Source organism: Mus caroli, unplaced genomic scaffold (genome assembly GCF_978045245.1).
Source record: "Mus caroli unplaced genomic scaffold, Mus_caroli_1 scaffold_1, whole genome shotgun sequence".
Classification (NCBI taxonomy): Eukaryota; Metazoa; Chordata; class Mammalia; order Rodentia; family Muridae; genus Mus; species Mus caroli.
This window is the reverse complement of record NW_028227256.1, coordinates 51,531,576-51,558,410: the sequence shown is the minus strand read 5'-3', so window position 1 is coordinate 51,558,410 and position 26,835 is coordinate 51,531,576. Positions and strand designations below refer to the sequence as shown.

General features: G+C 41.3%; 1 protein-coding gene across 4 annotated transcripts in view; it reads left to right on the top strand.

Annotated features, from left to right (window-relative positions):
• The window catches only part of Ankrd44 (ankyrin repeat domain 44), a 301,804-nt gene extending 275,830 nt beyond the window's left edge, over window positions 1–25,974 (top strand). For 3 of the 4 annotated variants that reach the window (XM_029478049.2, XM_029478052.2, XM_029478055.2), the window contains exons 18-28: window positions 3,208–3,409; window positions 6,533–6,620; window positions 7,774–7,891; window positions 9,334–9,550; window positions 11,517–11,604; window positions 12,836–12,919; window positions 14,075–14,220; window positions 14,675–14,757; window positions 17,471–17,553; window positions 19,534–19,625; window positions 21,711–25,974. In XM_029478049.2, coding sequence (XP_029333909.1) covers window positions 3,208–3,409; window positions 6,533–6,620; window positions 7,774–7,891; window positions 9,334–9,550; window positions 11,517–11,604; window positions 12,836–12,919; window positions 14,075–14,220; window positions 14,675–14,757; window positions 17,471–17,553; window positions 19,534–19,625; window positions 21,711–21,958 — 1,449 coding nt within the window. In that variant the 3' untranslated portion in view covers window positions 21,959–25,974. The remainder of the gene's footprint in view (window positions 1–3,207; window positions 3,410–6,532; window positions 6,621–7,773; window positions 7,892–9,333; window positions 9,551–11,516; window positions 11,605–12,835; window positions 12,920–14,074; window positions 14,221–14,674; window positions 14,758–17,470; window positions 17,554–19,533; window positions 19,626–21,710) is intronic. The other variant, XM_021160936.3, reaches the window with a different exon arrangement.
• Window positions 25,975–26,835: the final 861 nt, after the last annotated feature.

Genomic DNA, 26,835 nt, shown 5'->3' with positions numbered 1-26,835 from the left:
GGTATTAAGGAAAAGTCATTGTTGCTTCCTGTTATTTTTGTTGTTAGAGTTGGAATTCTGTTCTTGTGGCTGTCTACTTTAGGTTGAAAGATTACTTTCTTGCTTTTTCTTGAGCTTAGTTTCCCTCATTGTGTTAAAGTTTTCCCTTTATTATCCTTTGAAGGTCTGGATTTGTGGAAAGATATTGTATAAATTTGGTTTTGACATGGAATACCTTAGCTTCTCCATCTATAGTAATTGAGAGTTTTGCTAGGTATAATAGCCTTGGCTGGCATTTGTGTTCTCTTAGGGTCTGTATGACATCTTCCCAGGATCTTCTGGCTTTCATAGTCTCTGGTGAGAAGTCTCGTGTAATTCTGATAGGTCTGCCTTATATGTTACTTGACCTTTTTCTCTTACTGCTTTTAATATTCTTTTTTTGTTTTGTGCATTTGGTGTTTTGATTATTATGTGACAGGAGGAATTCCTTTTCTGGTCCAAACTATTTGGAGTTCTGTAGGCTTCTTGTATGTTCATGCTCATCTCTTTCTTTAGGTTAGGGAAGTTTTCTTCTACAATTTTGTTGAATATATTTACTGGCCCTTTAAGTTGAAAATCTTCTCATCTATACCTATTATCCTTAGATTTGGTCTTCTCATTGTGTCCTGGATTTCCTGGACATTTTGTGTTAGGATCTTTTTGCATTTCACATTTTCTTTGATTGTTGTATCAATGTTTTCTATGGTATCTTCTGCACCTGAGATTCCCTCTTCTATCTCTTGTATTCTGTTGGTTATGCTTGCATCATTGGCTCATGACTTCTTTTCTAGGTTTTCTATTTTCAGAGTCATCTCCCTTTGTGATTTCTTTATTGTTTCTACTTCCATTTTTAGATCCTGGATGGTTTTGTTCAATTCTTTCACCTGATTGGATGTGTTCGCCTGTATTTCTTTAAGGGAGTTATTTACTTCCTTCTTAAAGTCCTCTATCATCATCATGAGAAGTGACTTTAGATTCATATCTTGCTTTTCTGATGTGACGGTGTATCCAGAACTTGCTATGGTGGGAGAATTTGGTTCTGATGATGCCAAGTAACCTTGGTTTCTGTTGCTTCTGTTCTTATGCTTGCCTCCTGCCATTGCTTGCTGCTCGAAATAGATCTGATTGGAGCCTCTCCTTCCTGTAATCCCGGTTAGTTCAGGACTCCTTAGAGTCCAGCTTTCTCTGTGATCCTGTGATTCCAGGATCCTGTGAACCTGAGATTTTTGGTGTGTCAGACTTCTTGGCAGTCATGCTTCCTCTGAGACCCTGAGATCCTGGTATGATCAAGCTCCTGGTATCCTGGTATCCTGAATCCTGGAACCCTAAGATCCTGGGCATGTTACAGTGCCTGGAAGTGATGTCTTCTCTGGGGACAATGGGGCTGTCTGCTATGTTCAAAACCAAGGTATACCAGCACCAACCAGAAGGAACCTGAGCCACTCCTCAGGCAGGGCTCCTGTTTCCTTGCTTCTGCTGTTCCAGGCCTGTCACAATTGGTTTGGAACAGATGTTGCATTCCACTTACCAGTGATCCTAAGATCCTGGGCATGCTAGGACGCCTGCGGCCTGGAGAGTCCTCTGGGGACCGTGGGACCATCCACCGAGTTCGTGCCCAAGGTGGCCCAGAGCTGGCACCAACTGAAAGGGCATAAGCTAATTTAAAATACACACATAGCTTAATACTCCTTATTTCTAGAAGTGACCACTATTATTGGTTTCTCTGGTATCCTTCTGAATTTTTCCTGTGACTATAGAAGTACACACAAATATAAATATACACATATACATTTTCTTTTTATATAAATGAGGCCATGCTAAATATATTTCCTGCAAAGTAAGAGGTTTTCTTAAGAACCTCTTTTGGACACTTTCTTATTACCCTCCACAAATGTCATAGCAACCTATATGCCCATCAGAGTGTCTAGGATTGCTTCCCCTGCCTTCCTCCCCATTCACAGTTTTAATGATATTAGGGACCTGGCCAAATTCTTCATTCATTGCCCAGGTAATTACAAAATAGCACTATAAACATTTTATATAATTTTTTGAATGTCTGTTGGCATTTTACATTTCTATTTTCTCTGTGAACTGCATTTTTGGGTCTTTTGCACACTTTTCTAGTTTTCAAAACCATTTCCAAAAGTTCTTTTTATATTAAGAAAATAGTCCTTTGTGCTAAATCTTTTGCAAATACATGGATCCTTGAGGAGCAGTACAGAGAAAATAGCAAATGGCAAAGGACGTCTGAAGCCACCTAAGGCAGAATTTTCCTATTCCCCTCTCATCTCTCTGACCCACTTCCCCCTAGACAACCTTACCTCTTACTCTCTTTTATTTTCAAGATCCTTTGCTTATGTATTGTAGGCATGTGACTAATATTTTTTTCCCTTTGTAGACTAAATTAAAAGTCTCAGACTGTCTATCTTGTTTTTAGTACTACATAGCCTAGGACCTCATAAGAGATCTGAACTTGGCCCTCACCCATGTCCTGCATTTCCCTAACTGGTTCAGTGGCTTCGTTATGATCAGTGGAAGAAATAACGGGGAAGAGAACAGCCTCCACTGCATATCGGATCTTGTGCAAAGCCACTGCAATTATCTCTCTTCATCTTTGTGGCAGCCCCAGGAGGCAGCTTTTATTGCTCTCATTTTATAGATGAGGATACAAAACTCTAAGTACAATTAAGAAAGTCACCTACACCCTCATGGTTAGTCACATGATGAGCTGTGAGGGAAGATTTGCATGTGTAGATTGAATTAAGAGTCCCCAATGTTTCCAGTAATTTTTTTCCCTAGCTTTATTAACAGAAAAGATTCCTGAAAATCTTTTTGTAGTGTCCATTGATTTGTTTAGGACTCTCCTGAGAGATGAGCATGTAATTCACACAGCCATTTGTCTAAATTAGATTTTTAGATTGTAGATCTAATAAATGTATACTAATGGATGTAATGCCTTTGAGCAAATTAGTTGACAAGGGAAAAAAACCTCAAAGGCATTTACTTGCAACCAGAGGTTCATGAACTAGTGTTTCTGCCTAACCTCAGTGTGCGGGCTTCAGATTCTATCTCAAGTGTTGTTACAAGGGATTCTTTGGAGTCTGAGACTCAGGAGGCTCAGCACCTCAGATGGGTTGTTGAGGGATTTGAGGCAAGTAAGGGTTCAATTTGTGGCTTTCTCTTTTGCAGGCCTACAATGGGCACCACCAAGCCTTGGAGGTCCTTCTCCAGTCCCTAGTGGACCTGGACATCAGGGATGAGAAAGGCCGGACAGCTCTGTACCTAGCTGCTTTCAAGGGACACACAGAATGTGTGGAGGCACTTGTTAACCAGGGCGCATCCATCTTTGTAAAAGACAATGTCACCAAAAGAACTCCACTTCATGCCTCAGGTAGGTCTTGTGTATTCCTGAGTTTTACAACTCATGTACAGAGTTAAATAAAAGGGTAAAATGTGTCAAGGTGGCTTCACAGGCATTAATGGCATCATTAGGACTGTTTTGCAAAGGGGCTAGCAGACAAGGAGCTAATAAACACATCCTTCTATCAACCTGCACACTGCTTTATTCAGTTTTCACTTTGACCCTTGACGCATCTGATATCAAAACAGAAACCCTTAACATGTGCACATCAGTCAACAAGGGATGGGGCTTTTCTGGAATGTTTCTGCACTACATATGAAGGGATATATACACATATATGAAGGCAAGTTGGGGGAATCTCTGGTCCTGCTAAAGCCTGAGTACCTTTTTGCTCAGGCGATTCCATTGTTGCAACCTTTGAGAAGGATGGAATATGACATTTTTCAAAAGAGAGCAGAAAGTGGGCGTGGCCTTGTAGAGGAAGTGAAGGAATGAGACTTGCATGATTCTCATTAGTTGACTGTTTTCTAGGGATGCTAGACAGTTAGATACATTTCTGTCGGAACTGATGAGATCCTGGGGGTGGGGTGAAGGTTCTTGTTGCAAGGCTACGGCCTGAGTTTGATCAATGTGACCCACATGGCAGAAGAGAGAACTGACTCCCCTCAAGATGTCCTTGGGCCTTTACATGCCTACCTTGACAAATGCACGACAACATAAATACAAACGTAATTAATTATTTGTAAAGAAAAAAAAAGAAGTACATTTCTATCTATATCTCTTAACTTCCAAGCCACACCATACAAAAATAGAGGAAGCCTACCTGTTGCCTGACTGTCTAGAAAGAATTATTGCCAGGAAAAGGTTATAAATTTAAAATTTTAAATTATTAATTTTTGTTTCCACCAGTATTTTTGCTTCTTAGGGCATACTTTCCTTGGTATTATTGTCAAAATCAAATTTACTCATTTTAAAGAGTGGTTGCCTATTATTAAGCCAGGAAACCCACTTTGTTACTATGTAATTCCTAACAATTGCAAATGGCCTGGATTGATTGTGGAAGGCTGCCTTTGAAACTTGTGAATAAATTAAAAAACCAAAACAACAACAAAACCAAAACAAAACTGGTGAATAATTGAATGAAGGGCCATCCTCACCCATTTGCCACTGTGATGTAGGTGTGGTCGAAGGGTTCCCTCTAGTGGTCAAGTAGACTCACTCTTGATTTCCCTCACGCCATCTATTAAAAAGACAGGCTGTCATTTAACTGTTCTCCAGAAAATGTCTGCTGGGTAGAAGCTTCCCCCTGGGATTTGAGGATCAGCTTAGCTGGATTTTTCTTTTTCAATTCACTTGGGAAGCCTGTTCCTTTGGTCGAGACCCTCGGTACTGTGGGGAGGGGCGGCCAGAATGAACATTGAAGGTTTTAGCACAGATAAACAGTGACAGTTGTGGCCTTGAGCAGTGTAAAAAATGGCTGTCAGAGACTGACCCAGTCTCCCAGAGAGCTGCATCTGGCAGGGCACAGCTAACATTGCTAATATCTTTCTGCTAGAAGGCAATTGGGGGGTGGAGAGGAATACAGTACATGGGAAGCCAAGGAGAACTGAGGTTGCTACTCTAAAGTGGGGGGGGGGGCAGGGGGGGTCCTAAATTTTCCTTAGGGGTGTGAGCTCAATTCAGACAGCTAAGTAAAGAACAAAAGCCTCACTGGAGATGACTTGTGGCGCACTGGATGACCAATGTGAACCAAGATGGGTTTTTTTCTTATGTTTAGCCAAAATTGAAATGTCCTTGGAATGATTGTGAGCATTAAAGAATATCAAATATATCAAATTGATACAGAAAGAAAAGCCAAGTCCTGTTGATTCCATTCCTTGAGCCATTGATGAGAGGATTTAGCTGTCATCCCTATGATGACAATCTTTTCCTTTTGGGGATACATTAAACTCCCTGCAAATTTCAACAAGATAACAGGCTTTTGTATAATTTTGAGAATGACAGCAGAGGTAGCTGTGATAGGATGTGGCCTGGAACTCCAATCCATCATATGTCCTCCCAATATGTATGGATCAGTGGATGCTGAGAAGGAGCTGAACAGCATGGCTCCTAGCACAAGGGCGTTGTTCCTGCTGTGCATTTGAATGGTGTCGATGAATGTGAGCTAATTCTAATAAACGTTGTTCCAGAAAACTGTGGAAGTTAAATTACCGTTCTTTAATGACTGGCCAGCAATTAAAATGACTGTAAAACAGCTCTGAGAGGGACCTTTCTCAACACAACCTCATTGTATCCATTCAGTTCTCTCGCTGTATCCAGAGCAAGGGAAGTTTGGTGTTCTTTGTGGGGTGTGTATTGTTCAGAGAGTAAGCCATGGCCAGCATGTTAAGGATAGTCATCCTCACCTTATTCCTTGAGTGGATCCCTTGACAGCTGTAAGGCCTTGCAAAAGTTCTCCAGGACACCAGGGGAGAAGCCTTACCATAGAGGAGTGGTTTACCATCCCCCCACCCCCGTGAGATTTCCTTCCCAGCATGCATTTAGGGCCCCCACCTCCTGAAGGAGCATGTTCAGTTATGCACAGGGCACACACACCCTGGTACTCGCCCCCAGCCACGTGAGGCAGAGACGGCATTGGGGTTACACGACACTTCCTGCCTACTGTGGGGTAGCCGGGGCAGGGACCTGAAGATCTCTGGGTTCTCTCTCTCTCTCTCTCTCTCTCTCTCTCTCTCTCTCTCTCTCTCTCTCTCTCTCTCTCTCTCTCTCTCTCTCCTCTCGTCCCTACTCTCCTCTCCTTTTTAGAAAGAGCTGGAGATGGGCTAGACACAGGATGGTTATATGGAAGTAGAGTGGACTGACAGGTGGGGACACTTACCAGCCCTCTACAGGGAGATAAGAAAGGACAGTGAGTTTTAAAGATTCCCAAAACAGAAAGGGGAAGGCAAAGATGGAAGTGTATGGATAAAAAGAAAGGGGGGAGACAGGGTTTCCCTGAACCACCTGGGCCATCTTGAACTGGAAGCCAGGACAGTCCATTAGCAGCAGTGAGAAATAATTGACTTGTCCACAAACTTCACTTGGGAGAGAGAACCTGCCATGTTGATTTATGTAAAAAAAAAAAAAAAAAAACTCTGTCATTTTCTTTTTCAGTTATTAATGGTCACACACTGTGTTTGAGGCTACTACTTGAAACAGCAGACAACCCGGAAGTGGTTGATGTGAAAGATGCCAAGGGACAGTAAGTGTTTTCATGTTGGCCTTCTGCTATGGTCAGTCACAAGAGCTGATTGGCTGGCTTGTTGAGCAGTGGATAGGGATGACTGCTGAGTTCTAGGATAGTAGTTCTCTGTGAAACTCATGGATCAGGAGCCTAGAACGCCGAGGTGTGGCCAGCCACCAGAGCATGTACTAAAGGGAAGAAAGCACTCAGTGTGCGCGTCTTAGTGACAGTGAGTGCCCTTTTTATCCCTGCTCTAGCCATGCTTCCTAGTCGTTAGTATTTCCTCTTTCTTCCTACCTTTCACATTTTTATTTTGTTTTTGTTTTTGTTTCTGTTCCTGTTTTTGTTTCTGTTTTTGTTTTTCGAGACAGGGTTTCTCTGTGTAGCCCTGGCTGTCCTGGAACTCACTTTGTAGACCAGGCTGGCCTCGAACTCAGAAATCTGCCTGCCTCTGCCTCCCGAGTGCTGGGATTAAAGGCGTGCGTCACCATGCCCGGCTCTACCTTTGACATTTAAAGCTACCTACCACTTACCCACTTTCTAATAATAGCAAAATGGCAGACCTGGAGAGTTGGTTTCTGTCCTGGAAATAATAAAGAATTCCTTCAGGTTTATATCTTCTCTTGAGTTTGTTTTCAGTTTCTATCTATTGGCCTAGTCTTCACCCGGGCTTTTCTTACAAATAGGAAGTGCAGACAGACAGAAAGGCTCTAGGTCTGTCCCCAGGCACAGGAGCTTGAGTGACAGCTAGAGCAGGGCCTTGGTCTTTCTTCTACACTCGTCAGACTTGGCTTCAAAACATGGAAGCTCTGTCCATCCAGGCAAATCTTGAGCAGAGACCAGCAGAGGCTGTGACAGAGGCAAGAGGCTCCTCTGCGTGCGCTCACGCCCCAGCCGGGCCCCAGCCAGCTGGCGTGGAGTGGTCACCGCACACTTTTGAAAATGTTAGAAGTAATGTGACTGCCCTATGTGTTAGCCAACATTCCATGTGGCTTGTTCTACATGGCATGGAGTAGCGAGTTAGAAACATAGGAAATACTGGGAAATTTTTGATAGAAAGAGACCTCTTCTCTCACTGGAAGTAGTTTTTGTTTTTGTTTTGTTTTGTTTTGTTGTGTTTTGTTTTGTTTTGTTTTAATCTCCTTCTAAAATACCGATTTCTCTCTCCTAGAACCCCACTGATGCTTGCAGTAGCATATGGACACATTGATGCTGTTTCATTGTTACTTGAAAAGGAAGCTAACGTAGATGCGGTCGACATAGTGGGGTGCACGGCTTTACATAGAGGGGTATGTACATCTTCCTCTGCTTCAGTCAAGTTACCTCCTCAGTGAGCTTGCTTTAGTGTTCCCTGTGTGAGGCTTTAGGGGAAAAGATGTTTCATAATATATCCAATTAGCTTCACAGTCAAAACAAAATTACAGAATTTTATACAATGACACAAATGAAAGCTACAGTTTGGCCCTGCTCTTAGGAGTTTGTGTTGGACTGTGATACCTACTGTTGAAGGGGTTCCCTCTCCTTTCTGATTACAAAATGCAAAGTGTAGAAAATTTGCAAAGTGAATTTTTTACATACAGAAAAAGAAAATCAAAATCACCAGTAATCATACTTCCTGGAGATAATCACATTTAATACACATATGCACAAAAGCATGCGCAGACACACACTATGGCCTCTCTTTCTCTGAATATATATAAAGGACCGTTCTCCATGGCATAAAATATTCTTCTGTATAATTTTGTATGCAGAATTTATAATACTCCATGTGTGCAGCAGCCAGGATGAATTCAGTGGTGTTGAGCAGTCACACTATTTCTGTTGCTCGGTGCAGCAAACGATGACAATCTATGTGTCCTGTGGCCAAGTCTTTTTACACATCTGCTGATTTAATTTTTGAAGGACAAAAAAAAAATAGGCTAACTAGACAAAGGTAAAAATCATAAAATTGCTATGTAGAAGTGATGTAAGCACCCTAGCTGGTGACTAAAAGTATTTTCCATGGTTATCAACATAATCGCAGTTCTTGTTTCTTTGCACTTCTTTTGGGTCGTGCAGCAGTCTAGGGGACATCACATATATATGTCTGTCAGTGATAGCCTGTGCATATACAGCAGTGGTCTCATACGGTTAGAATGGAGCTGGAGACGATTCCTTTCTTGTGTAACTTTTACTGCACCTTTGATGTTTAGATACACAAACCCTTGTGACCCCATGATGTCCATTAGGGTAATGTGTTGTGCATGTTAGCTTAGGCTTAACAGCTCTCTCGGGCAGCCTAAGAGTGGAATAGGCTGTGCTTTCTAGCATTGTGTACAGACTCTCTGAGATATTCCCAGAATGCATCCCCGTGCCCGCTGCACCATGTAAGTGTGCTGTCTCTTTAGTAGTGGGCAACCTCTGAGGTCATTGTTTCTCTGCCTTCTCATAGTGAGTATACTGAGTCAGAGAAAGGCAGACTCACTTGTGTCTGACAGGGGTGGACACCCAGGATTTAACATACTCCTCCTTGATTCTGAAGCTAGTATTTTCTAAGGTATCATGATACCATCCGTAGTTATGTTTGGAGAGAGAGCTCCAAAATACTTCTCCTAGGCTTTTCTGGTAAGGATTTTTGCTAGGGTTGTTCTGCCTCCTACCTCTTAGGCCAGGCGGGGGAAGCCTTCCACTCTCAACAGTTCTATCCCCAGACAACTGAGCTTTGTCTTGCATTTTAATTGCAACATGCCAGATTATGACAGGACATGAGGAATGTGTGCAAATGCTGCTGGAACAAGAAGCATCAATCCTCTGTAAAGATTCCAGAGGGAGGACACCCTTGCACTATGCGGCTGCTCGGGGCCACGCCACATGGCTGAATGAATTGCTCCAGATTGCCCTTTCTGAAGAAGACTGCTGTCTCAAAGACAACCAGGGATACACGCCACTGCACTGGGCGTGTTACAATGGTGAGTCGAATGTCATGTACTAGACTTTCTAGCCTCGCACCTCTGTGACCTCAGTGGAGGTGAGAACATTGTTGTATGCTGTGGTTACTGGTGTCTGTATCCAGACACTGGTGTCTGTCTTATGTTGTTTTAAACATCCCTCATCCCCACCCCTGTGGCTGTCATAATGCTGAGTAAGGTTTAGTTTGTTTCCCTCTTCCTGTGACACCTCATCAGAGTCGCCAATGGACTTAAGCAGCTATAATCAGAGTTTTTGATCTGTACCAGATAACCAGGAATCACATGAGGTGTTAAAACAATGAAGGTAAAACCAAGACAGCATGCAGTATAGTTCACACACAGTAGAGTCACTCATAAACGCTAGTAGATGTGTCGTTTAGATTTTGGTATTTCTTTTTTAATATCCACATTCCACATTTGCTTTGTTGTGTGTGCTACTTAGAATATTCAAATTTTTTATCTCAGATATTTGGAACAAAAGAGAAATGCGTGCTAATTGTATGCATGTCTCATAATTTTTCCTCTGAGATTATAAATAAAAAATATGCATATACTTTAAGTGGAATTATACCACAAGTCTCATCCCATAGCTTTCTTCCTTTTTTATTAGTGCTCCCTTAAAATCCCACTGCAGGCTATCCTTAGATACCATATGCACCAATACATAGTTTTAATAGTAATATACTGATAGCTATACACATGCACACCTGCATGCACACTCACACACATACATTCACGTACACGCACATTCCTTAAAACTTGCGTTTTTATTCAACCAGATCCCCCTCTGATGGACTTTTAGATTAATTTTAGGGTTTCTTTCCTACCATAAACACTGTAGCAGTGCATATTCATATTATAACATGAAAATCTCATTAAATATCCAGAAGTGAATTTTTTAAATAAAAGGCATGTTTTTAAATTGTAAGGAATAATATTTTGTTCAAAAGGTTGACCTAATGTGATAAAAGTATTTTTGCTACAACTTTGCCAGCCCAGTGTGATTGTATATCTTTATTCTTGGTAACTTTTTCTTGGTTAAGTTTGCATCTCATAATGTAATGCCATATTTATTGGCTATTGTTCCCTTTCACCCATGCCTGCTTTCTCTTGGTGAACAGCTTACCTCTTCCCTTGCATCTGTAAGAGCAGGGTGTCTTGGCTATGTGGCTCTTCTCTATTGTGTGTTGGGGGTGTTTCTGTTCCTTTGAATGCCTTTTGCCATGCAAATGTTTTTGAAGTTTTGTGTAGTTGAATCTATTTTGTGGTATCTCCATAATCAGCCTTAAGAAGACCTCTTACCCCCTAAGAGAATGGATATCTCATATGAATATTTCCAACTCTGCTTCTGCAACTTTATATTTGCATTTCAGTTCCACTAGGATTTTTAGTTTGGAAATTGTGATTATATTTTCTGGGAAGAGTTTCTGTGCTCAATTACATTGAGTTAAAACTACCTATGTTTTCATTAGTCTTCACATTCATTGGTTCTGCCTTAATAAAAACTTATTTTTGCTCTTATTCTACCATTGGCCAACTGTAAATTTTTTACCTAAAATAATATTTTAACCTGCAACTTGTGAGCTTTCTCTGGCAAGGGAGAATCCACAACAGGAAAGGAAAGGGTGTGGAAGGGTGCTGAATCTGAGGGCAGACACAGGCTGGTCACAGACTGCATCCTCTCCCTGGGGTTCGACTTCTTTCTCTCTCCCCACCAGGCCATATGGCCTTCACTGTTTGATTTGTTCATTATATCTCAGAACACCTGTGAGCATAGTTAATAATACTTTAGCATTTTGTTTTATTCTACAGAGAACAAGCATTGAACTCAACAGTTAATGGGGAATTAAAACCAAACCAAATCAAACAAGACAACAACAACCAACCAAACAAACAAACACCAAACCACCATGACCAAAGTTTGTTTCTTTCTTGTGAGCTCTCTAAATGTGTTTATTCCTTGCAGGTAATGAAAACTGCATAGAGGTACTTTTGGAGCAAAAATGTTTTCGAAAATTTATTGGTAATCCCTTCACTCCACTGCACTGTGCAATGTAAGTAGAAACTCTCGAAAGGCAACGTGGCCACTTCTGTTCCTTTAACTTCATGTAGAAAAGGTGTCTTTTTACAGGTGGAAAAAGCATTTAGATTACAGATAAGACTAATATATTCTATTCTGCTGCTAAAGACAAATAGGCCTGCTAGCCAAGCATGCAACTCGTGTTAATGATTTTCCAGAGGCTACATTTCCAAGGTGACTCATGTACCACATGAGGAAACTGAAGGTGGTGGCCTGAGAGGCATGGTTTATAGATGTAAAGAGATCTTCAGCAGTAGCCCCCATCACCCCCCAAACTCTGAAAAATCAGTCAAGGTTGATAGTTATATATCTGTAGGTGGTTAGAAATTTTCTACCAGGAAAACTTTTCCTATAATTCTTGATCTTCATCTTCATCATTCTTCCTTCCCCCCCCCCCATTCTCCTCCTCCTCCTCCTCCTCTTCCTCCTCCTTTTCCTTCTCTTCCTCCTTTTCAAATTTAATTGTTATTGCAAGTTCATAAAGAGAACTTGTTGTTCAGAGAATGCAGTGACCTTAAGTCGGAGTTCTGAGAGTCAGCCTGGGGTGCAAGGCTTGAAAGTGTCCTGTATTTACATTGTCTGTGGGCTTTGCATGAAGCTGGGTCATTTGACTGGAAGTTCACTGGAGTCATGAAATCAAACCAGTACAGAAAGAGTAGGTAAGAAAGAATCAGAGTGACTTTAGGGGCTAGAAAGAGAGATCAGTGATTAAGAGTACTTGCTGTTCTTGCAGAAGACCCAGATTTGGTTCCCAGCACCCACACAGTGGCTAACAGCCATCCATACCAGTTTCATGGGATCTAGTGCCCTCCTCTGGCATCCTCCAGCACTAGGTACACATGCAATGCCCATGTATACATGCAGGAAAAACACTGAAACACATAAAATCAAAATGAACAAACCTTTAAAGTACTAACCAGGATGATTTCATGTGTGAAGGATCTATGTCTTTTCCACTTTGGTGTCTGGATGTCACCTACTTGGGACCTCGTGGGAGTGGTGTTCCAGGGTCTCTTACAGACAGAGGCCCTTAATGGAACCAGTGGAGGGGCTCAGGGTACACTATTGTAGCTTGTCCCAAAGCTTGGCATCAGATTTCTAAAACTAGATCAAATTGTTGAGTATGCAATGCTTGTAAAGATGAGGTATGAAGGACTATATAATTTTAATGAGGGTTTTAATACTGAACTCTATTTTCATTTTAGAATAAACGGTCACGAGAGCTGTGCATCATTGCTCCTGGGGGCCATAGATCCCAGCATTGTCAGCTGCAGGGATGACAAAGGCAGGTAAGCGATGCAAGCTGTCATATTCTTGGTCCTGAGTCTCTGCCTTTGTTTTTGAATTTTGAATAGTAAATCATTTGCTTTCAAATTTATATAAACTTACTTTTGGTAGTGCTGAGGATTGAATTCAGGGTCTTAGACAAGCCAAAAAGTACCACTGAGCTACAACCCCAGCCCTTAGTGTTTAGAGTCTTGCTGTGTAGCTCAGACTGGCCTTGAACTAGCTATGAAGCCCAGGCTAGCCTCAAACTCATAATCTTCCTGACTGTATACATGCACAATCCTTGGCCAAAAGAAAATATTTTTTAATTGAAAAATTAAGGCATAGTATGTTTTTAAATCAAGTATTATAAAGGGTGTAGACTTTTAGAAATTGTCCTTCTTGGTCTAGAGACTCGAGCCTCCGAATTATAGAAAGCAAATATACATCAATTCTTCCCACTGTTTGTATTCTCTTAAACAAATTGCATACATACCTACAAAATAGACATTAAAAAAATATATGTCATTTCTATGCAAATGGACTTTATATTACCAAGTTCTACTTTTAGTGTGTATATGTGTATATTTCCATACCAAATATAAAGATTTACCTTGCTTTGTAAAGCTGCACATTATTTCATTGAATGAATACATAGCATGTTGCATACCTGACTTCTTTAGAAGAATATTCATATTGCTTTCAATATTCTGCTATTTCTATTAAGTGGCACAGTATATACTCATATGTGAACCTGTTTACATGGAGTGATGGCTCAGTTAAGAGCACTGACTGCTCTTCCAGAGGTCCTGAGTTCAATTCCCAGCAACCACATGGTGGCTACAACCATCTGTTATGGAATAAGATGCCTTCTTCTGGTGTGTCTGAAGCTACAGTGTACTCATATACATAAAATAAATAATTTTTTTAAAAGGACAGAAAGACACTAATTTCCTTATGGGGTCATTGCATAAGACTCCCCTTGAAATCTAAGTGGTACCATTCATATAGGTGATACTTCAGTAACCACCCTAAGGAGTTCTTTCTAATAACTCTGGTCATTATCTCTGTCAGCCAAGAAGCTTTCAATCTTTAGAAAACACCGTACACATGTTTCTTGGTAGTTTCTGTAGATAAAGTTGAAAGGCAATAAATTCATCTGTGTTTGAAACCTTCAGGACAACCCTCCACGCGGCAGCCTTTGGCGATCACGCGGAGTGCTTGCAGCTGCTTCTGAGACATGATGCTCAAGTGAATGCCGTAGATAATTCAGGGAAAACAGCACTGATGATGGCCGCTGAGAACGGGCAGGCAGGCGCTGTGGGTATGTACTTAGGCTGTGGACAAGAGCCAGCACTGTTCTAGCATGAACATCTGAAAGGGACCAGTTTACTGAAGTTGCCCATGAACGCAGTCATCTCCAGCTCTTTGTAACTGTATCACTGGAGGACTCCATCCAAGTAAGCTAACACTTGAGTGAAATTGCCCAACATTTAGAAACAAAATGTGATAGCAGAATCATCTTGTCTGGAAATCCCGACACTGTATTTGGGTTCAGCCTAGAGGCTGAGGACTGGTGGAAGAGCAAAACTCTGCAGGGAGTCCACACTAGCCCAGCCAGCGCCCATTTGAATGAAACAAATCTGGCAGGAAACTACTCCTTAATTACAAATGTTGAATATTATTGTAGTCTGTATTCACTTATGCTGTTTTGTAGCCACGTTGAACTATGTGATTGGCATTCAGGCTAAGTAACCTTCTCTCGGCTTTGTCTATAGATATTTTGGTGAACAGTGCCCAGGCTGACCTGACTGTGAAGGATAAGGACTTGAATACTCCCTTACACCTGGCTATCAGTAAAGTATGTAATGTGTTTAAATCATGGTTACTTAATGTTATGATCAGAACAATAGTACCTGAGACCTCTGTCCACCTGGAACCTACATAGCATGGATTTTACTTAGATGGCCATTTCTTAGGGTGCTGTCAACTGTATATGAAAATGAAGGGAGAGAAGAAAGGGTCAATGCAATAAGAAATATTGAAAAAAATCCCTGTTGCAGGGTTTCTTCTCACCTTACACCATTTATGTTCTTGAATTAAAGACACACACAGCCTTTATATTTTAATATGCCTTAGACAGCACAATGCTGTTAGAATCTACCTTTCTATCAATAACCCCATTGTTACTTACTATGTTTCATCTGGGCTGCTCTTAGCTCCAATTAGGCAGCCCTCTGGGCCATGTTCTCTTGACCCTTAGCCCATGGAGGGAGTCTGTCTCTCTGTCTCTGTCTCTGTCTCTGTCTTTCTCTCTTTCTCTCTTTCTCTCTTTCTCCTGCATGTTCATTTTCTATCCCTGTGGCAGCTTCTCCTCTTCTCCTCTGCTCCTTCCACAAAGGCCACCAAAACTCAATCCCACATATTTCTCTTCTCCCCAGCTATCAGCTGTTGGCATCTTTATTCACTGTCTTAGTTTTACTGCTGTGAACAGACACCATGATCAAGGCAAGTTTTAAAAAGGACAACAATTAATTGGAGCTGGCTTACAGGTTCAGAGGTTCAGTTCAGTATCATCAAGGCAGGAACATGGCAGCATCCAGGCAGGCATGGTGCAGGAGAAGTTGAGAATTCTACATCTTCATCTGAAGGCTACTAGCAGAATACTGACTTCCAGGAAGCTAGGACCAGGGTATAAAAGCCCACTCCCACAGTGACACACCTACTCCAACAAGGCCACACCTATTCCAACAAGGCCACACCTCCAAATTCAGACAAGCATAGGCAAACCATCACATTCACCAATCACAATCAACTGGAAGCAGGGTCACTCAGTGTCTTACTAGCAGATCCTTTGTCTTTGGGCAAATAACCTTGGGGGTTCCAAATTAGCATTAGAATACAAGCAACATTAGGCCAACCCAGTACAGGGCAGAATTCTGGGTTGATGGATATATGCCACTGATCAAAGCAGAATAACAAAGACACATTTCTCACACTTACCATGGGCAATCCTACCACATTCTACCTGTCTTGATGCTGTTTCTCTGGTTGTAGTTTCACATTTTGATACCACACAACAGGTTAGGTCATTAAGCTGTATGGCTTCTAAACTCTAAACAATTCCTACTGAGTTTTGTTTGAAGGTATTGTGAGAGCAGAGCCCAGATTGTGGTACTGCAAAGCACTATCCGTGTACAAAGCATTATCCATGTGCAAAGCACCCTGTCCATGTACACTGTTATTGTTTTTTTTTCATGCATATGTCAATCGATGCAAAGGGTGTGGTAGATTTTTTTTCTCTCATACATACAAATGCCTACGTGTGTGATTTTCACAAAGTGCATTATATCATATGTAGGTCCCAGTTGACACCACTGGTATCAGAAGTCTCAGCCATTCCTCTCATTGGCTATATTTTGTATTCATTCTCTGGAAAAAAAAACATGAAAACATCAAAAGTGCTCAGAATCTGGAAGTTAATCTCAAAGCATAGCGTGTTAATAATGGGAAGGAACTACAGTGTTTTTCAGACAGCCTTACACAAAGGAATCACTTGAGAATGTCATTAAAATCAGATTCTCACCAGGTATGGTGGTGCATGCCTCTGACCCTAGCACTTTAGAGGCAGATCAGGGAGGATCTCAGGGTTCAAAGCTAGCCTGGTAAGCTTTGAACACAGTAAGACCCTATCACCAAAAAAAAAATCTAACTTGGCCTAAGATTTTTTTGTAAGCAGAATCTCTCTCTCTCTCTCTCTCTCTCTCTCTCTCTCTCTCTCTCTCTCTCTCTCGTGTGTGTGTGTGTGTGTGTGTGTGTGTGTGTGTGTGCATGTGTGTGCATCCTCATGCATCTACCCATCCATCTGTCCATCCCAGAGACAGTCAACATCTCTAACATCTCTGACACCTAGATGATACTAACAATGGTTGTCTGTGCCCTTCAATAGCAAAGGCTTAGTAACCACGACCCTAGACCCAATCATTGATATTTCAATTATCAAGCATCGATTGCCATATTATGATCCAGAGATGCCCGCATTTTTTTGGTCAAAGAAACAACACATACCAGAAACAGGGTTTCTTCAGAGCATCAGACAGAAATGAAGATATGTGATACAGATGTCGGGAGTCATGGTAACTCCAGGAGAAGTGGATCACTGGAGTAGTAACTGAAGGCTTGAAGGAGGAGGAAAATGTTGTAGGCTTAAAAGGCAGTGCTGAAAGATTCAAAGGATGCTGCTGACTCTGCCCTCCATCACTCTCTGACCTAGCTAGGCTTGCATTTGCTTTCACTCTCTGGACATTAATTTTAAAAATTACCTTGGAAATATTCATATTAAGTATGAATATTTTAGATCAGTCTCATGTTAAACGAGTCATAATAGGCCCTGCGTTGAAGCTTAAGAGTGTCTTGGGTCCATTTACCTTTTAGAAAGGAATTACTCAGAAAATAGTCTTGAATGTTTTCAGGCAGAGGAAGCTGGTACTCAACTGAAAGTACAATCAAGTTAGCATTCAGGAGCTTTTTCCATATCGCTGTCTCATGTTTCTTGCTCTTCTTTTTAAAATCAGGGCCATGAGAAATGTGCCTTGTTAATACTTGACAAGATACAAGACGAGAGCCTTATCAATGCGAAGAACAGCGCGCTGCAGACGTGAGTGTGACAATTGTAGCTCGACTTGGGCCCAGAGTCACAAGATTTTACTTGTATTTATTCTTTGGGAGCTTCTTACATATATACAGTGAAATATAGCCATATCCACCACCATTTTCCTCCTCCCAGACCCCCCAGCACATCCCTGACCCAATTAACCATTTTTTCAATTAACCCTTTACATCCAGTTTGTGTGCATGCATGTGGACCATCCACTGGAGCATGGGAAACCTACTAGTGGCTACATCCCCAACAATGACTCTCTCCCTGCCCCACTGTGACCCCCCTCAGTAAGGGGCAGGACCTAGCCTAGTGATTATTCATTCCATCGGTGCTGGGATTTTTGACTGGATTGATCTTGTACAAGTCATATGCAGTTAAACACAGCTACTGTAAGTTCTCGAATGCAGTGGTTGGGTCATGTCCCAAAGATAGCATGCCACAGCTTTCCTCCCCATCTTCTTCCCTGAGGTGTTCCCTGAGCCTTGGCCTGTGGGGGAGGGGGTGGTAAAGGTGTCTCACTTGGGGCAGGGCCAGAGTCATAGTATTTATCCAACACCCATTAAGAGCCTGATACATGCTAGTCTAATCTGAGAAGGAGTGCAGTGATAGGTGCTAACCTAGCTTCACCTTCATGAACCTGCAATGTTGACAAGAGATGCATGATTTCAGGTAGAACTCTTATTTTGATATGACTCATATTATTTGTAAGATCTTTGTTCTCCTTACCAGTGTTGCTGTACTTCATGATAAATTTAGTGAGCTTTTAGAAAAATCTTCTGGGCTTATGGACTGACACATCTGGGGAAAGTGTTTGTTTTATGTATTAGTGTTTTGTCGTCTGACTGGAAAACGTCAGGTTTATAAATCAGGTTCCCAGAATACATTCGAACTGTTTCTAAGCTTATTTGTTGTAATTATATTTTAATATAATTCAGTGTAACCCTCAGTGTGAAGGATCTAAAAGCTGTTTCATTTTCTATTTTGGGAGATTGCTTGTGCATTTGTTTTAAAGGCAAAGAATATTAGAGGTTTGTTTTTTTTTTTTCTTTAAGATTGTTAAAGGACATGGCACATTATACTGAGTGTAAGACTCTTTTACAAGGTACTATAATCTAGTGAGACATCTATGAACATGCAATAATAAAAAGATCTAAGAGTATATATTAATACCACTCATTCCAATGAACTGTGTAAAGTTCTCGAAAGCAGTAGTTGGTTCATGTCCCAAAGACAGCATGCCAGAGCTCTTTTCCCCAATTTGAGTGACTCAATTAGCCAGTGAAGGGCCTTTTACAGAATACAACAGAGCTTGACTGTTTCTTCCAGTCTCCTCTGTACTTTCACCAAGACTGTTTAAGATGTAGGCTATTTATAACACTGCAGAGAGATCTGGGCCAAACACATAAGAATATCTGAATCACTGATACCTGGAAAAGATATGGTCAACATGTCTCATCTCAAAAGCAAAAATAGCCATGTGCTATTTGTAGATTCTTAAGTATAGTTTCCTTTTAGTGACATAAGTTAAACAAATGTCACTTTTTTTTAAACTAAGAATTGGCCTTCCTTTATATCAGATACCCCAAGGAATCATGAAGAGAAAAGGCTTGTTGGGCTCATAGTTTTGTGTTTCAGTTCATGATTGGTTGGCTCCTTTACTTTGGATGAGGCAGCACATGTTGACAGGAACCTGTAGCTGTTCACCCAGAGGACAAAACAAAACAACACAAAAACAAAAAAACAAAACAACAACAACAACAAAAAGGTGAGAAGGACTAGGGTCTTACAGTGCCTTCAAAGACATGCTCCAGTGACCTGAAAATTCTCACTGTGACCCATAGAACCTTGCAGGATCTGCCACCTCCCTCCTCCACCCAAGCCTAGGGACCAAGCCTTTAGCATGCAGACCTTTGAAACGTCCCAGGTATACCACTCACAGAAACATTACCAAAGCTGATATTCAGTGTTGTCTTTCAGACCCCTCCATATCGCTGCACGCAATGGCTTGAAGGTGGTAGTTGAGGAGTTGCTGGCGAAAGGAGCCTGCGTACTTGCTGTAGATGAAAATGGTAAGTAAGAAAAATTAAACGTTGATACAGATTGTGTTGGTTGAAGCCAGAGGACAATGAGAGAGATAGGGGTTGCTTAAAAACCTGTAAGGGGTTTCTTTCCCTTGGAAATGTCTTATGTATAAGAAATCAAGCTTGGTAGTATGTTCCATCTGTTTTTCTGTACAAGACATTATCTCCCTGTAGCCCACCATTGCTCTCCATGTTGCATGTAACATCTGAGCATAGTTCAGTCAAAAACTTTCAGCTTGATCTTGGGAATTGCAACTGCATACACTAAGGAATAAAAGAAACACACATCATTAGTGCACACTCCACGGCTCTACAGAGACAGAGCTTCGCAAATCAGTTCATTCCAAGATCAGTTGTCTTTTGTAAAATATGTATCACAACTTATATTCTTCATAGAGAAGGCTGAGGAACATGAATAAAATGTTTTAACTAAGGTCTAGGCTGGACGTTTCTCCTGTCATTTATGACTTGCCTTCCCTAAATGAGCTAATTCTTATCATAAGCCTTCCTCTCTCCTTCTACATTATAAAAACTAATGAATACTAGAATCCTACTAAAAGACCTTTGCACGCCCAATGCCTTTTAACCGTGGGAAGCAAACGAGGAACTCATGGATATTTATGAATTGAGTAATTTTTGCAGTGTGATATCTAATTAAATTATTCCGATATGTTAATGCTACTCAATTAACTGCTCAATACAGGTTCTGGAATTAGCATCGCATGCCTGTTTCTCAGAAGTATGCAGTCACAGTAACATCTTAGCGGCTCCATGTATCCTAGCCTGTACTCTACTCTCTCCCCAACATGGCTCACCTAGGAAGTACAGAGAATTCTTTTACCCCCATCTCTTGTTCTCCATCTTTTCTTCCTCAACCTTGATCAGCACTATATACCTTAAGCTTAGCATGAAGACATCTACTTGTTTTTCTCCAAAATGGAGATGCTAGAATAAATTGGTGTTATCATGCTCTTAGCTCTATCCAGGCTGTATCTATGGACATGGGAACTCTGTGTCACTAGAGCCTGCCTTTCTCAGAGTTTTCTCTATGCCCAGTGACTGGAAACATTTGGAGACCGTTCTGTATTACACTGCACTAATAATCCCTTCGCTCATCACCTCCAGCCCAGGAGTGAAGTGTTAAAAACACTTTCGTTTGTTTTCACTCTGTAATGAGGAATAGTCTCTTTGGGGCTGAGAGTGCAGAGGGCTTTCATGTCCAGTGACAGGAGACGACAACCAGCTTTTATCAGAACAGATCCTCCAATTGACTGAGAATGCTCACTGCTCAATAGCAAGTACATCTCAAGGGCAGCTTAATCCTTAGGTTGTGTGTTGGGGTCCAGCTTTCTTATGAGTTTCTGAAGCCTCAAGTCTGAATGGTAGTGTCACATAACTATGGCCAATAGCCATTTGTCCCGCATTTATGATAGTTCAGGTTTGTGGCTTTTGTTGGTGACATGATTTTTTTTAAGGTCTGTTGAAATTCTCTTAAATGGTCATTACTGACAACCAGCCTCCTATGTCTGATCTCTTTAGATGGTTTCCAGGCTTAGAGTAATAAATTGTTGTGTACTTTCTCTGATATGTATATCAAGTGACACCAGTTACTGGTTTTACCCTTTCTGCTTGACACATGTACTTGCCATGGAAAATGGCTACTGTCAAAATGAGGCTCCTCTGCCAGGTTGGCGGTTCATGGCGTGCTCTCCGCAGGAACTCCCTCTTGGATGTCCTATTGCTAGTTTTTGTGGCTTGTGTCCCCTATGTCCCTTCCTTGCCATGTGTTTCTGTCCTCCATATGAAGGCTGAAATCTGCCTTAGGATAATATTGTGCTTTCTGTAGACATATGAGCCAAAACTAAACCCAGAACTTCCATGAAATGTCATGTGCTCCCTGTCCCACTCAAGTCTCACCCCAGCATGACTTGTGAGAAGTAACTCCACTTACCTGGCATGAATTCTAACTCAACATACATCTCCACTCTCGAGATTGTAGGAGATGTACTGTGGAATGCCATGCAGCTCTGGACCCCCAGGACTAACCACTGCCTTGTCTGCATTTATGCCCAGGTCATACCCCGGCCCTGGCTTGTGCTCCTAACAAAGACGTGGCTGACTGCCTGGCCCTCATTCTGGCTACCATGATGACTTTTTCTCCTTCCAGTACAATGACGGCTGTCAACTTCGTTTGTTTTAGAAAAGACAATTTGAGCAGAATGACCCACTCCAATCTGGGTAGTAGGGTTAGTCTTTGCAGTAACAATGTGGGCTCTGAGGATGGGTACAATGAAAATGACTCTGATTCGGAAACATTCTAACTTTGGACTGTAGAGGTGTTTCCCCCAATACCTGTGCTTCAGGAAGGGATGGGAGCTTGAATTCCAGGTTATATTGTATTCAGACATTTGAGGCCAAACTTCCAGAAGCCAGCAGAAAAGGAGTCAGTCAACCAAAAGAGGGCAACTAGGTGGTAGGCTGAAACACACACAGATGGCCTGGGTTTTGTTTTGCTTCGTGTTTTCTCTAGGTCTAAGGTACTTCTGTGAAAGTCTACCTCTCATTTTAAGTAAGGACAAAAAAATTAAGTATTCTTCATCTTTGGGGATAATGCAAACAGAGAGACAAATATTCAGTCTAGTGAGTTATTTTTTTCCCACGTCCTCACCAGTGAGTTCTGTGAGGTGGATCAAGGTAAAATTCATGTCCCCTGGGAGGGGCGGGAAGAGGAGATGAGAAATGCTTGGATGTTCTTCTCACTCTGATGTTTACTTCTTCACTAGAAGTCAAAGTTCAAGGTTCATCTTTAAACATAATTGTCCTCTTAAGGGAGTCTACCCCACCTCCTCCATAGGAAGTGTGTAAATGCCTAGAATTTCTTCCTAGGATCTCAGTTAAAGCTGCCAGATGAATGTGAACATTGTTCATGCTCTTTCGTTAAATACAAATGAAATAGCACCCGAAGAAATGTATGAGTCCGTTTTCAATGGAGTAATGGATCCCAAATTTATCCAATAACATTTCAGGTGAAATTATATTGTGCCAAAACTTGAAACAATATGCAAGTCAAATAAGAAATTACCACTCATTTGAATTTGCTCTAAGATGAAAATACTAACTTTGTAAGGGCATCAGAATGGCTGGTACTGTCCTTCAATAGTAGGGTAGCAAATTAGCTGCTCAGCCAAGGTCATGCCACAAGTGACAGTGTGCCTGAAAAGGAGCCAAGGAAATGACAGCAGGAAGCAGAAATGGTTGGTGTGGAAGTGCAAGCCAATTGCCAGTTGTTTGGTAATGAAATCAGCATTGTGAATACTGTGTCTGCTCCCTCTGCCAAAGCTTCTAGGTCGAATGGACCCCGTTCTCCACCTGGAACGGCTGTACGAAAAGAAGAATGAGACTTTAAGAATTATGCACATACACATGCACACATGTGTGTATATTTATGTATGTACTTCATCAACCAGCTCTCCATGAGGACCAAAATGCTTCTGCCTAAACTGGGATATTTTAAATGTTTTTCTTTCTACATGCAAGTGAGAACTGTAGTAACTTTTCTATGGGGTTAAAATGTAATCTTTTTTGCATACCAGTCTTTATTGTATTTTATATTTCTAATGATGCAGATTTCTAGTTGATGGCTTGACAATTTGTAACTGATGACGTGTTGACCATAGGTTTTTGTTTTCAAACTAGAGAATATGTCTGTATACTTTGATGTAAATGTGTTTATATTTATTTGAAATGAAAGAGATGCCAAGAAATACCCTCTGTTTAGGCTTGCTCTCTGTCTTCATCTCTGTCTGTCTCTGTCTCTCTCTCCTCTCTCTCTCTGTGTCTCTCATCTCTCATATCTCTCTGTCGCTGTGTCTCTAATATCTCTCTCTCTCTCTCTCTCTCTCTCTCTCTCTCTCTCTCTCTCTCTCTCTCTGTTATGTACCTTATTTAGAATAACAAAGTACATGGGAAAATACCCTTGACTCTGGGCTAACCATTAGCTCTGGGGTTAAACCCAGCATTTCCCACTACTACCAGCTGACCCTTGGGTTTATCCATTGCTTGACCCCATTCTATAGCTAATCAGAGCCTTTCTGTGTGATGAAAACTGATGTAGCAGATCATATACACAAAGGTAGCCCAAAGAAAGACCCAGAAACTACAGAAACCACACCAAAAATGACACAGTCCTGACACTTAACAGGAAATGATGCCAAGTATGGGCACTATGCCAAGAAAGGGGATTAAAAAGCAAACATGAGTGAGCCTGAGTGCTCTATTCCGCTAGCTGAAGACTCAGGAGAGAAGTCTGCAGCTGCAGGGCATGCGTTTGCGGTGTTTTACTGTAGGCTTTCTCTTCTCCTTTGAAGTTTCTATTTTATAGCATTTTGAGAGTTTTAAAAATAATCCTATCATAGCTGGACCAGACCCGGGTAATGTGTTCTATCATTTTCATCAAGCTGTAAGAGGCTTTGCCCTTACTATTTTAATATCCTGGATTTAATTAAAACTCTTGTTGGTTCTTCGCAAATGAAAACTTGTTTGGTAGTTTTATAAAATTGAAACTGATGTCGTCGAAAAATTTTTACACCAGCAGCATTTTGTTTTTGCACTTTGGGTATAATGTATCCCTCCCTCTGGTCCTTTTGTTTAGAGCAGGTACATTTGAAACAAGTAGACAGACCTACTAATGAGCAGCAATGATCTTATCTTTAGGGAATCCTGAGGATTGAGTGAGTGCTCACATTGAAGAAGTGTGATGTACTATCCTGTCTTTTCCTAGAAGTGAGAAGTGGAAGTCTTGCTGGGTTGGCATTTAAAGCAGGAAATAAAATGCCTGCATTGCTAGTGATGCAGCTCAGAGCAAGGGGGTCACTTCCACAAGGCAGTGACCTAGCAGGAGACATTGTGTCCATGGAGCTATGCTGGCCTTCCCTGGCTCATTCTGATAGAGGATGTATACAAACACAAGGAAATTAAGCTTACAAAGAGCCATTCTTCTGAGTTGCTTTGTCTGTCTGTCTGTCTGTCTGTCTGCCTGCCTACCTGCCTGTCTCCCCATCTCCTCTTCTCTCGCTCTGTTTCCTCCCCCTGCCCAACAAGACCAAAATTTTTTTTAAAGAAATAACTTTTGAAAGCTGAAATTTCTATGTATCTAGTTATCTCATAAATGTTTGCAGCACCGCTTTCTGAGGGGAAATGTTTTTATTAGTCTTAGTTGCTCAGTGCTTTTACCTAAATGCATCGTTTTCAGACTGTATGTCAACCACAGCCACAAGGACCATGTGTGAAGGTACCTCCCTAGTCACTGGTGTCTGCCTATCTTTGGTAAATTCATTACTTTCTCCAAATTGCCTAAAGTCCTAGTAAACAATAGCTCAGGGGATTTCTATCCATCACTACTAACAGGGCACCGTGGTAGGTCTTGGTACTTTGGGCAGCAAGCAGCCGCTTGACTTGTCATTGCTTGGGGACAAGAGCACCGGGTGGATTTGCTGCACTAGCTCCGCTTCACGCTATTGAGCAGCTTGGGTGGTGCATCCGTTGCACTTGTTGATGAGCCCATCCCTTTGTGGTCTTGTAACATGACGTTAGAGTGCCTTTTTATATTTGTATATCCTGGAAGTGTTCTGTGAAGCATTTTGTATTTTTTCATTTGAGTGTTATTGGAGCAATATGATCGTAGTGAGTTTCCCTTTCTTTGAATGTACCAAGTGTCTCCTTTCCTAGTCCTCTCCTCCTTTGCTTTGAAATGAAAATGCTCACGTTTTCTATAGAGGAATTATGTTTGACTTTGAAGTACTAAAATGCTTTCTTCTTACAGAACTGTAAACCATAGGTCAGTATTATAGGGGAACAGCGTTTTAAGATAGTGACAATCTGAGCGTGTTTGTAGAATGTCATTCCGTGTGTTTCCTACATGGTGATCTGAAGACTCAATGCAAGTATCCTTTGTTCAGTAGCTTTGTCTACAGACGATGTTTCAGCATGTGCAATATATCCTTGCAAAGCACGGTGATACACATCTTGTGCCAGTGTTACATTTTGTAAAACATATGTGTAACAGCATAAACTATTATGTGATGATTTCAGTGGGAGTTTTGTCTGTACTTTAAGATGTAGACATTGGAATTGAATGACTTTGATAAATGTTCTGAGTGTAAAAATGAGGAAAAATGGCTTTCGGTTCAGTGAAGGACTTTGGACCGGTATGAATCTTCTCAAGCACAGTTTAATACTTTCCTAACTACTGAATGCTCTAATAATGCAATGAAGTACTTACCTGTAATATACAGTGGACATGCATTCAGATGGTTATTTTTTACAAATAAAAACGGTACAAATATTGTTGTAATGTGTGTTTTCTTTCATTTTTCAAATGTATGCTTTTTCCAAATTATTTTAATTTAAACCTTTGCCCTACCTTAACACCAAAGCAAATTAATTCTGAAAATAATCAAGAAAGCAACCTCTAGATTTGTTAATTATGCTTAAATTGTCACATTGGAGTGGGAAAGATTCGTTTTCTATGCCTCCAACATTTTTCATAAAGAAGTTAAGCTGAGTTAAAATGAAATTCATGTGAGAAGCCAGAAGCCGAAAGTCCATGCAATCCTAGGGACCATCAAGCTTCACACAGTAGCTGTGATTGAACTTGACGTTGCTCTAAACTTCCTTGTGGTGAGAGGGCTGTGTAGTAAGTCACATCTATCAAACGGGAGGCGATCACATAGATCCTCAAACTTGTGAAACCTGTTGTCTGCACTGCTGTCACCACCTCTGTGTGTGGCTTGACGACAGCTAAAGACTCAGCCTCCACACCAGCCTTAAGGGTAGAGTAGGAAGTGCTTCTCCATATATCCCAAATTTCTCCCCTGGTTTATTAGCTTCAAGAACAGTGCCTGGAAAAGCTAAGGAACAACCCTAAAGACAGCGTCTCTCGCTAATGAGAAAGAGATTGGGGCAAATGACTTTCCCAAGTACCTCAAGTCACAGTGTCACAGGATATGTGTCATCTTAGTTCTTAAAGACCAGCCCTGTCACCAGCTTTTTTCATGAAGAAACTGAATTCAGAGAAGGTCTACATATGCTCAGATCCACAGAGTTCATGGTATGAAAACAGGATTTATGCTTCTGGGTGTTCCCTCCTCCTCTCAGCCATGCTGCCATAAAGTGTTTATTTTTTCTAACAAATTTAATT